At 44.7% G+C, this 10,987-nt stretch overlaps 2 protein-coding genes across 3 annotated transcripts; one reads left to right on the top strand and one right to left on the bottom strand.

Annotated features, from left to right (window-relative positions):
* Positions 1-227: 227 nt before the first annotated feature.
* LOC6609013 (guanylate kinase-associated protein mars) lies at positions 228-3,401 on the bottom strand. 2 transcript variants are annotated; one of them, XM_002033682.2, is made up of 2 exons: positions 1,728-3,401; positions 228-1,672 (listed from the first exon to the last, which is right to left on the bottom strand). In XM_002033682.2, exons 1-2 carry the CDS (start codon positions 3,256-3,258, stop codon positions 414-416), a joined length of 2,790 nt encoding a protein of 929 aa, XP_002033718.1. In that variant the 5' UTR covers positions 3,259-3,401; the 3' UTR covers positions 228-413. The 2 variants fall into 2 exon arrangements, with proteins under 2 accessions (XP_002033718.1, XP_032572646.1); XM_032716755.1 differs by having other exon boundaries at positions 228-1,666.
* Positions 3,402-3,487: 86 nt separating this feature from the next.
* LOC6609012 (protein enhancer of sevenless 2B) lies at positions 3,488-10,472 on the top strand. Its single transcript, XM_002033681.2, has 6 exons — positions 3,488-3,602; positions 4,203-4,482; positions 8,258-8,355; positions 8,414-8,533; positions 8,595-8,760; positions 8,977-10,472. Exons 2-6 carry the CDS (start codon positions 4,405-4,407, stop codon positions 9,148-9,150), a joined length of 636 nt encoding a protein of 211 aa, XP_002033717.1. The 5' UTR covers positions 3,488-3,602; positions 4,203-4,404; the 3' UTR covers positions 9,151-10,472.
* The last annotated feature ends 515 nt before the right edge of the window (positions 10,473-10,987 follow it).

The raw sequence follows: 10,987 nt of genomic DNA, 5'->3' as shown, positions 1-10,987 counted from the left end.
TGAAAAATGCAAATAATATTTTGATATTCATTTTCTGAAACACCAAATATTAAAGTTTGGTCTGTAACGTTTTACTAGTTGAGTCGCATAATAAAATTTCTGTGTTGTGGAATTAAATTGTTCATTTTAAATTTCGACCCCCTTTCAATAAGAAAAGCATTTCAAATTTCTTTATTCTTCTCTTTTTTATTCCTTCAACTATGCTAATTTTTAAAACCAAGGTATGTTAGATAATTAAAAATAAAATAAGCTTTCATTTTCACAGAACATAATCGTCGAACATTTAAAACGCCAAATGTAATTTTCAACATCTTAACGAATTAACACTTAATGGCATCCGCAAAAAAATATTAAACTAAGAAGATAAAAGTATAAACAATTCCACAACGGACTATTGCTGTCAATAGACAACACTACATAAACTCGGAGGAGGGACGCAGATTAACCCGCCGGTTGCGCAGCGTGTACATGCGAGGAGTTGCTTCATTTTCCTGATTGGAATCCCTTCCGGGATTCTGCTCCAGGGATCTGCGTTCCGTGGAGGCCTCCAGCGACATGTCCTCCTCGCAGTCCTCCAGCTTGTCGGCGCCCACCGTCTCGTCGTTGCTAATGTTTCCCTCCTCGTAGGTGAACTGGAATCGCCGTACGCTCTTCTTGGCGCTGAAGAGCACACCACGGTTCTGCCGCTTCGTGGTGCCGGGCGTCTTGAGGATGGAGGCCCGCGGCTTGGGCGGCGGCGTCTTGGCAGCGTTCTGCTCGGCGGCCGCAAGGATCGCTGATTTCAGGAGCGCATTTGGTGCAATCGACTGACGCCCTTCGCCGGTGGACATGCGGAGTACTGTGCGGGCGGGCGAAAAGGATCGGCGGTTGCGAACTACGATTACGCGAGGCGAACTGTGGCGCGTGGACGTGGAGGGCAGGCCATCCTCTAGGATCGGCTCCTCCACCTTGGTCTTCTTCATGTTGGCATGGGCTTTGCGGAGGAACTGCTGCAGATTGCTGCTGGGCTTGGCCTTCGATTTGATCTTCATGTTGCGACTTATCTTGTGCTTGGGCTTCGGCTGTTTGGGTTCCTCGGCCACTGCATCCGGATCCAGCCAATCGTTGGCCTTCCAACGCTTCAGGTTGTCGAAGCGCTTGTCCACGTTCTCGCTCTGCAGGCGCAGCATGTCCCACCAGCCCTCCAGATCCTCAGGCTGCACCGGTTTCGAATCCTCGCTGCCATCGTTTGGCTGACGGTTCTTGCCGGTCGCTCCAGCCTCGCAACGATCGATCAGGCCGCTGAACTGCATCATCTTCTTGGTGGTCAGCAGACGTGTTTGGCCGATGGTCACGTTGATCATGTCAATGCCGCCCGTTTCCTGCAGCCTTGCTTCATTCTCCTTGCTGTACGCCTCCCATTCCGCGCAAAGCGCTTCGAGACGCCTGATCTCGTTTTCCAACTGCAGTCGGAAGTACAGAACCGATTCGATGGCACGGCGAACTTCCAAGGGCGATTCCTCATTGGACAGGTAGAAGCTATTGCGTTTCTCCTTCTCACAGCGCGAGTTCACCTTTCCCCGCGAGACACTAACAAACGGACTGAGATAGTTGGGCATGCCATTGGATTCGCGACGTGGCGGTGTCTTCGTACCCTCTGGCACCAGAGTGGAATCTCCACTGTCTCCTGTAACTAAAATGAAAATGTGAGTGAGTTTAAGATTTGAAAAGGCGTATCCCAAACTCACCCGTCGTCTGCTGAGGATCCAAGATGAGCGAGTCCTCCGCCGGTGAATTTGCCACTGAGTAACGCGTAAAGTCGAACTTTTTCTTTGCCACCGGACCGGACGCCTCTTTCTTAGCTACCGGCAGCAACTGCCTTTTGACCGAACTTTCTCCTTCAACTTTGACCGGTGCCACCGGGCTCAACAAGATGCTGTCGCCAAACGCCTCCATTAGATGACCGCTGCTATTGTTCGACTTGCACTGCGTTGATGTGGCCTGGTCGATGAAGGGATTATGGATATCCTCCAGCGGCGTGTGAGGCGGTATATCTAGCGTGGCTGCCTGCAGCAATTCGGCTTTGAGCTGAGGAAGCTTTCGCACATTGTCCTGAAGCCTTGTGTACTGGCTCTTTATCTTGGTGGCCTTCATTCGCATGGAGTGACTTGCTGCCTTGCTGGTCGCTCCAGCTGTGTCCTTGAACTTGGCCGCGGCACCACCTCCGCCACGAATAGGCTGTGGTTTCACGACATTCGCCCGTCGTGTCACTGGTGCCCTGTTACCCAAAGGTTTCTCGAACGGCTGGGACAACACATTGGCCAGTCTAGCTGTCCGTGGTGCCGGCGGCGCAGGTAATCTGGGTTTTGTGCTGACCACTGGTGGCTGTTGCCGTATGCCTGGCGTTTTCGCTTTCGTGACTGTCGCTGGGGTGGGTCGGGATATGGTGGTAGTGATCTTCTTCGCTTCAACCGCAGGCTGCCTTACACTGGTAGTTTGCTTCGTTGTGTTTGAAATGGGTCGCGCAGCTGCTTTTTGCCTGGCCAAGGCAACCGGATTGGTGTTTTGACGACTTGGAGGCACTATTTTTGTTACAGAAGCAGCTGATTTATGCTTGGCCAAGGCAGAAGATGCAGGCACGGTATTGGATGACGGGGGAGCTGCTGTCACTTTGGCCGCACTTGGAGTTGCAGATGTTGGCTTGAGTATTGAAGGTTTGATCGGTTCTGCAGCTTTGGCATTGCCCGTGGGATTGGCAATCACGTAGAGGGAACACCGCTTGGGAGGCTGGAAACCGTGACTTGACTCCTTCTGCTTTGCAGAAGCCAGATTATCGGGAACCCGAAATGTTTGCGATTTGGGCAAGACCTTTGATTGTTTTACGGTCGGCACATTGATGGCTGCGCCTCGACGATTCTGGTCTTGCTGCTTATGCTCTTTGGTCTTGGCTGTCTTCCACTCCATGTAGCGTTGTAAGTAGAGTTTCTGGCGGGAGACCTTCGGGTTGGATTCCTTCTGCTGTTCTGCGGGCTTCGTGTCCAGCTGCTCCGGACTCTCCAGTTTGGGTGCCACATTTTCCTGGGGCAGAGCAGCTTGGGCCGCTGCCAATTGCTTCGTTTTGACCGGCGTCGGGCTCACGCTGATGATGCGGTTCTGGTAAAAACAATCGTCCCGTTTTTTGGCGCGCGCCGCATGCAACCGATCCCTGTTCTCCTGGCAGTGATTGCGCGGGCTCAGAACCAGCGATTGCTCCTTGTACAGTTCCTTGTGGCGCTGCATTGCGACTGCTGTGACGGATGGGCGAGTCAAGCTGAAGGGTCCGGTTGGATTGAATCGTAATGCTGACTTTTCCGGCGAAGCGTCTCCTGTTTTGATTTTTAAAATGGCGAAGCGTCTTGCGGTGTGACCAGGTGATGGAAAACTACGAACGCCCTGCGGTATGCCTCTCCCACAGTGTTGTGTTCAGTATATTTTCATGGCATAATAAAGCGACCCCGCCACAGTCACGCTGCTATGAAAATAAAAGTGAATTACAAATTTAGCAGTAGTAATATGTTAGCCAAACCGCTCCCGCGCCTAATTAGTGTCGCTTAAGCTTGCAGCCACCCTAGCCCTTTGGAATTGTAAGCCCGGCGGCCTCTTTGCACATGCCAGAAACTCGAAAATAGTTCGCCGCAACTTGTGCATATAGAAATATAAGCGCCGCGTGTGCGAGTGTGTGTGTGTTTATTGGGGTTACAAAAAATAAAACAAACAACGTCACCGCGGCAGCATTGCCAACAGCAAGCACCCACGCCCTAGATTGCCAAATGTTAATTGTGTTCTAAGCGAGACATTGCATATTATTTAAGGCAAATTACTTCGCATAACAACAAGTAATAGCCAAACATCGTATAATTGCTTTTGCGGTACCTGCTTTTCCCCGAAATTCCAAATCGCAAGCTGCTGGCAACGCTGCCACGCTCAGTTACGCACACACACCCAAACAGTGGCCGCAGAGAAGAGAGCGGCTCGTGTCTGTGTTCATTCTCTGTTGCTGCTCCGCCTGGGAATGTCGTCGTCGTCGGTGTATTTTTAATCGCTTTCTTCCCTTGCCTTCGCACAAGATATATTATTATTAACCGAACTGAGAAAAGCGCGCTGCCGAATATCCATGATTTATCGTTTATATAATGTGCGCTAACTAATCGCGGATTCGTCTCGTTTCGTTTTCATTTCCACAGCACTGAGTAGTGAGTGAGAGAGAAATTCAAAGAGAGTGAGAGAGCAAGAGCAGAGAACGAGCGTGTGTGTGTCTGTGCCTCTGTGTGTGCGTGTGTGTGGTGCATCAAGGCTGATAAAACTAAATCCAAAACTACAATTGCAACTAAATTTGAAACAAACTCCGAAAGCGTTTTCTAACTGCACACAAAACAACACAGCAAAATGGAAGCGATTGCCAAACACGATTTCTCTGCGACGGCTGACGACGAGCTGAATTTTCGCAAAACTCAGATCCTGAAGGTGAGTGCGGTTCCAAAATCATCAATTCCCCTCCTTAAATCAAAATATCTGCATTTATTCATAGACAGGGGGGCGTGGCAGATCCTGCATGCATAATCCGCTGCGATGCAGCTGCCGGCGTCCAGGTCGTTGCCTTAACCCACATCCTAGGTTCAATCCCCAGACAGATTTTGTTACTAAATCGCGACCAAACAGACAGCAGTCGCAAAAGCTGGCTAAAGAGGTTCAAAAGGTGCACTCACAGAAGGCAACACGAAAGGGTTACGACTCATGAGACACCGCAGCCCGAATACTCTTACTAGAACCAAAAGATTCAGTCAAATGTATTCCACTATCAGTATAAAAACCTTGTAAAGCATTACATTCTGAAATATTGTATGTTTGCACTCGAAATCTATAAAGACCTTATTTTTGACCCCATTTAATCTGCATATAGTTCTGATTAGCATTACAAAGTTTGAAAAATGATGTGCAGATTGGGTTTCTAAAGCTATAAACATGCATATATGAATAAATCTATATACTATACTTTGGAAATCTAGCATTTTTCACTGTTTCCTTGAATGAACTTATTTATTGTTAGGTTTCCTATAGTATTTATATACTATTTCAACTTTTCTATTAGTTTTTTTCCAATGCTTGGAAAAACCATTCCAACAGTTTGTAGTGTTGATATATTCGATGACCCCTTTGACTTTGCGGAACTTTGTGGGGGACATCCGATGCTTGCCCGGGTTGCTTGTATTCCCTGGCTTTCTGGCCAAGAAAAGGCTGCTGGCAGGCTGCGATTCGATCTTTTTCGCCGCCGCCGCCTTGCTTCCTTCCAGGTGTTTGTGTTTGTGTTGGCTCACTAGCTCGATGGCTGGCTGGCTGGATGGGTGTCCTAGGCCAAACCCTTTGTTTTGGCTGGCGAATTTTCCGGTTTCTTGTTGCCAGGGCGCGCTGTAAGCTGATTTTCGTTGCTGTGTGTCTACCTTGTCGTAGGTTAGTCACAGCAGGAACCCAGGCCCGTGGCAGGTTTTCTCCCTTTTTCTGCCTCTTTTTTTGCGCCTCTTTTCCATATGCCGCCGCTGCATTTGCAGCATTTGTTGCTGCTGCTGATTGATGGTGTCAATGACTCGCCGAAGAGGCTTCTTTATCGCCACCCGAAGGTCAAGTGTGTGCGCTGCTCCCGTCCATTAGAGGGGCTTCTACGCCGTAGATGAGCCCTCTGTCCAGCTGCACGGGCTTATCAACGGGTAAACAAACCGCACTGATAGTCATAGTTCGTTTAACCCATAGTTCTCTGCGCTCCATTGATGCGGGGGATAAAGGCAGTGAGAAATAGAAATACATCTGTACATTATCTGTACGCATATCTGTTCGAACTGCGAGCGCATTTGTTTGTTTGCCAGCGATTAGTCACTTTTCGATGGCCTTATCTGAAAAGATGCCCCAATCCAGCAAACATACAGCTGGCATAGGAGGCGATAGAGAGAGGAGCGCTGTGTGAATCATCAAACATTTCATTGGGTTTCGTTCCTTCCAGAAAACTGGTTTTCAGGTCAGCGCATTTCTTGGATATTTGGAGCTTCATTTTCCCAGAAACATGCCACCGATTCTAACGGCCTTGTTGTGTTGTTTGGGCAGCAAAAGTGGCCACGTTTTATCATAACAATATGAAAACACACACGAAATGGGGATTCTGTGCTCAACTTTCGCTTGTCGCGAAAACAGCGAAAAGTGAACGTTCGTGTCGCTTTGACACTTTTTCAGTGTAGAATTTCCGAAACGACAATAGATTTTTTTCTCTAGTAATTACATAAGCATACGAGTATAAACAATTGATAATAACAATCATGGCCACTACGTGCCTGCCTTCCGAGAGCGCCGCTAAATATTTATGCATTATCCAACAGGCATGCACATTGCCTGCACTGAAAAAAAAAAATTGTGCACTTCCCTTTGCAGTTGGGAAAATAAATATGCATACGATCATGGAGTATTTGGGAAAGATTTCAGCATAATTAAGTTTATATCATTTCTAAACCCTCTGGTTTTTTCCAGTGCTCAGCGGCGAGAAAACTTTCTGTAATAGACGACGAATCCGTGGAAATGAATTTCTCGGCGGCTGTTTTCAATGAATGAAACAATCTAAAAATAAAATAAAAATATACGATGAACAATGTCTGGGTGGGTGACAGATGCGGGCGGGATCGTCGGCGATGGGGGGTGGATTAGAACTATGGAGCTGCCAATTAGTCGGCCAGATACAGCTGAGCGGTCAAAATCCCACTGCCACAGCCAACAGTGAGCACAATAATTGGGTTTTACATAAGCTGGAAACGACATTGACACCCCATCCACCTCCAGCTCCACACCACCCAAATCCCCGCCACATTCCGACGTGCGAAAATGTAACCAAAAAACGCAAAACAGCAGTATACGAATCGAATATGGGATATCTCATATATACACATGTATCTGTATCTTTAATTAACAAGAAATCGATCTGTGGGTTAAGGTATTTTGTTTTTTTTAACCTCGTATGATAGTCACTTGTATAATTATCGATGAGACATTCGTGGGGTAATTACAAGTTGCAACTTCAGAAAAGTAACCAACCCTCAACTACACAGTATCAGCAGGGGTTTTTTTCTTTGGGTGACTCATTTGAATGCCATTCCATTATTCCAACTTGACGTCAAGCGATATTGGAAAATAACAAAGCTGCCAAATAAACACCGAACTGCTCAAGGGAAAAATGACAGAAACACATAAAGATTGGAGTATGCCTTACTTAAGACTTAACTAAAAGGCGAAATCCTGACCTTTGCACAATAAACACATTTCCTGGGTATTTGTTCAGCGATTTCCTTGGGAAAAGCAAACAGATTCCGAAAACTGAAGGCTGCTGGGCGCCGTCAAAAGCGAGATTCATTCATAAAAGCTCAACTCAGTCAACTTCGAATCTGGGAATTCCCAGTGGCCAAGCAAACGCCGAGACCTTTGCAGATAGACAATCTTCCATTTCGGCTGTCAATCGTAAGATATCATAAAAAGTAGTCGCCGATTACGCAGGCAGCAGCCTGTTGTTGTGTCATTGGCATGCGAAATGGGCTAGGAAAAAGTCCATTAGATAGACAAAAGTGAAATTCGACCATTCGAGTGAGTGCTCCGTTTCACTTAACATTCTTATCACATGTCGCGGCCATAATGCTTGCCTATTTTTAGCGTTTCGCAAGAAAAAGATATGAGAATAGGGGAGATAATAGATACCAAACCATAAGCCTATCTTCGCTGATTGCGCACTGACACAGTTTTTGGGAACAGCGCTCAATCAACAAACAATTGGAAACTGTTCATCGAATCACTGGGGAATCGGGCCAGTCGCCAATAAACAAAGCGGAAGAATGTCTCGATTGATCCACATTGTCTGGAGCGAGGGCGATTAAAGGGGTGTGGCCCTCAAAATGGAAACAACGAAGGCAGGTTCTTACAACGAATTTTCGGGGATCGGATTACTCACTGTGCATCTGGTTCCTTGGTTTCCATCGAGAGAAACGGCAATTAAAATCAGATGCTTCATTGAATAACCAAAGAACTTACTTTACATTATCTCAGCCGTATGAAGCTGAATATATGATTGTTTTATTAGGCAGGGGTAGAAGATTTAGGTATTTTATGTCCATTAAGATCATTTTTTTCACCCATATCAAGCTTAGTTTATTAGATATTTACATTACAAACCCATTGATTTTTGTTGCTTAAACCTAAATCCCTTCTTTTTACACAGATATTAAATATGGAAGACGATTCAAATTGGTATCGCGCCGAGCTGGATGGAAAGGAAGGCCTCATACCCAGTAATTACATAGAAATGAAGAATCACGAGTAAGTCGAGTGCGAAATTCCCATATCGAGACCCAAATGATGATCATTTCTATTGTAGCTGGTATTACGGACGCATCACACGCGCCGATGCTGAGAAGCTGCTGTCAAATAAGCACGAAGGCGCCTTCTTGATACGCATCAGCGAATCCAGTCCCGGCGATTTCTCCTTATCAGTCAAGTGAGTTGCTTCAATGGCACCAGCTTTCATATGTATGATCGAAATTCTTTGCCCTCTTCAGATGCCCCGATGGCGTTCAGCATTTCAAGGTTCTGCGCGATGCTCAAAGCAAATTCTTTCTCTGGGTGGTCAAGTTCAACTCCCTCAACGAACTGGTCGAATATCATCGGACGGCGAGCGTGTCCCGGTCGCAGGATGTCAAATTGCGTGATATGATACCTGAAGAGGTGGGTGTGCCGTCCATTCCATTCCATTCGGATGAGTTGAGTTTGCCCAGCAGACATGCAGATTCGTTTTAAAAATACAAATTTCGCATAACACATTGAGGTCATGCTTGCGTACGACGCCGCCTCCACCGCCCACCCATTTAAACTATAAACAAACAGCGATGCCAAGAGTATTAGATTTGGATTCATGATGTCCGACCGATTTCTTTATTGCAGATGCTCGTGCAGGCGCTGTACGATTTTGTGCCACAGGAATCCGGGGAATTGGACTTCAGACGCGGCGATGTCATCACCGTCACAGATCGCTCCGATGAGAACTGGTGGAACGGCGAGATCGGCAATAGGAAAGGCATCTTCCCAGCAACTTATGTGACGCCATATCATTCATAATAAGATAACTTCTAAGGAGGGACGCCACACACAACCCTCTCCGGGAAACGCGGAAAACACAACACACACCCATAACGATTAGGCAGCATTATCAGCAATTGCAAATAACAACAAGAAGAAACTAAGAAACACAAATTTTAAATATTTATATGTACAAGAAGCGTGGACATAAATTCTGTAGACAACGTATACAACACAAGTTTAAGCCTTTAAGCCGAATGCATTTTTTACGTTTTGACGTTTTTTGATAAAACATTACATTACGATAACATTACGAAATCGTTTAATAGCAACTGAGTGACACTTTAAACTAGATATGTAAATTTATTTGTGTATGTATAGCTGCGGCCGAAGAAAAAGGCATTTGATCGGAGTTTTCCTTTGCAATCCTTCCGCACAGAGAACGAAACTCACTGCTAGCATCTTGGCCGCAACTATTGGCATATGCAAGTATGTCTACATACCAGATGGCACTATTATTATTATTGTAAACAAGCGGATTTTTGATATAAATATATAATTTAAGTTCGATAAAGAGAAGTTCTGTCCTGTGCTTTTGAACGAGTGTTGAGGATTGTCCTACATGTGCTCTTTAGTTTATGTTTTGATGTTTTGAAGGAGTGCGTTTCGCAGCGAGTGAACACTTATATTATTATGATTATATGATAACGAATTACCAACCAACCAACCTAATGCTTAACACGTTTTATAGAAAACAAAACAAATTCACTATGAAAAGAAAACTTTTGCCTAAATGTCTCAAAGCTGAAGACAATTAAAACAAAATTTATATTATATTATCGTAAATGCCTACCACATAAATTAAATTAATTTTTGCATCGCTGGTTACTATATGCATACATGCACGCATCTATAAATAAATATGTATCTTCTTAAAGAAAATTGAACACGATATTAGGCCTCGGCTGCACATGCAACTTTTGCGGCGACTGTAAATTGATTATGTGAAATTTTGTCCCTTCGCTTTAAAGTTAAAAATTGTCAGTAATTATAATTTGCAATCCGTTTTCTGACCACAAAAACTCCATTGACGAAAAATGAATCTTGCAAAAGGGAAAAAAACATTTGTGACATGTGTAAAAAGTTTCAAACTGCTGCTATATCATATTGTGCTATAAATTATTACTACTACTATTTATATAATTGGTTGAGTGTGCTGTGTGTAACCTTTTTTGTCATCAGCAAAGCGAAATAGTTGCACGTTCGAGCGTTTTTCAACTACATAACTATATGCATTAACAAATGTAATGAGAGTTGCCAATATAAAGTAATTTAAACAACAACAAAATGCTAAAACGAAACATTTTAAGCCTATTTTTTTATCTATATATAAATATTATATATCGAAGCAAATACATTTATACATTTTCCTAATATCCACCAAACTAAGAAACACGACGACGATGCCTCATGGAAACAACACATCAAAAATAACTTTTGATAGGCCATAGTTTACATAAGCCGCAATTTATATTGGCCAGCAGCTGGACGCACGACAGTTTTGTACTTTTTGAGCATATTTGCAGGCGTTGGCGAGCATTTCCCGGCCCAGAACCAGTAGTAGCCGCATATTTAAACATAAATTCTAATCGTAACAATAAAGCAGGCAATTGACAAGGTTTAGATATTAACTAACAAGCGAATACACAAATGAAACATTGCATACGGTATGTTAAGTTGAGGACGTAGTTTAAGCAACAAACTGATTTATCTAATAAACTATGATATATACATTTGAATTTGAATTGGCGGCTAAAAGGGCGATTTTCAGTGCAAGTCGTGGAGTTATCGATAAGTGGTCGATAGTCATAGACTA

The sequence above is a fragment of the Drosophila sechellia genome, chromosome 2R, assembly GCF_004382195.2.
Source record: "Drosophila sechellia strain sech25 chromosome 2R, ASM438219v1, whole genome shotgun sequence".
Lineage (NCBI taxonomy): Eukaryota > Metazoa > Arthropoda > Insecta > Diptera > Drosophilidae > Drosophila > Drosophila sechellia.
The sequence above is the reverse complement of the archived record's forward strand: the minus strand, read 5'-3'. Positions and strand labels throughout refer to the sequence as shown.

Coding starts and splice junctions, on each gene's coding strand:
- LOC6609013 (XM_002033682.2), bottom strand. CDS start 3,258: ATGCAGCGCCACAAGGAACTGTACAAGGAGCAATCGCTGGTTCTGAGC. Junction 1,673..1,727: donor GGATCCTCAGCAGACGACGG/GTGAGTTTGGGA, acceptor TTTTCATTTTAG/TTACAGGAGACAGTGGAGAT.
- LOC6609012 (XM_002033681.2), top strand. CDS start 4,405: ATGGAAGCGATTGCCAAACACGATTTCTCTGCGACGGCTGACGACGAG. Junction 4,483..8,257: donor GCAAAACTCAGATCCTGAAG/GTGAGTGCGGTT, acceptor CTTTTTACACAG/ATATTAAATATGGAAGACGA. Junction 8,356..8,413: donor ATAGAAATGAAGAATCACGA/GTAAGTCGAGTG, acceptor TTTCTATTGTAG/CTGGTATTACGGACGCATCA.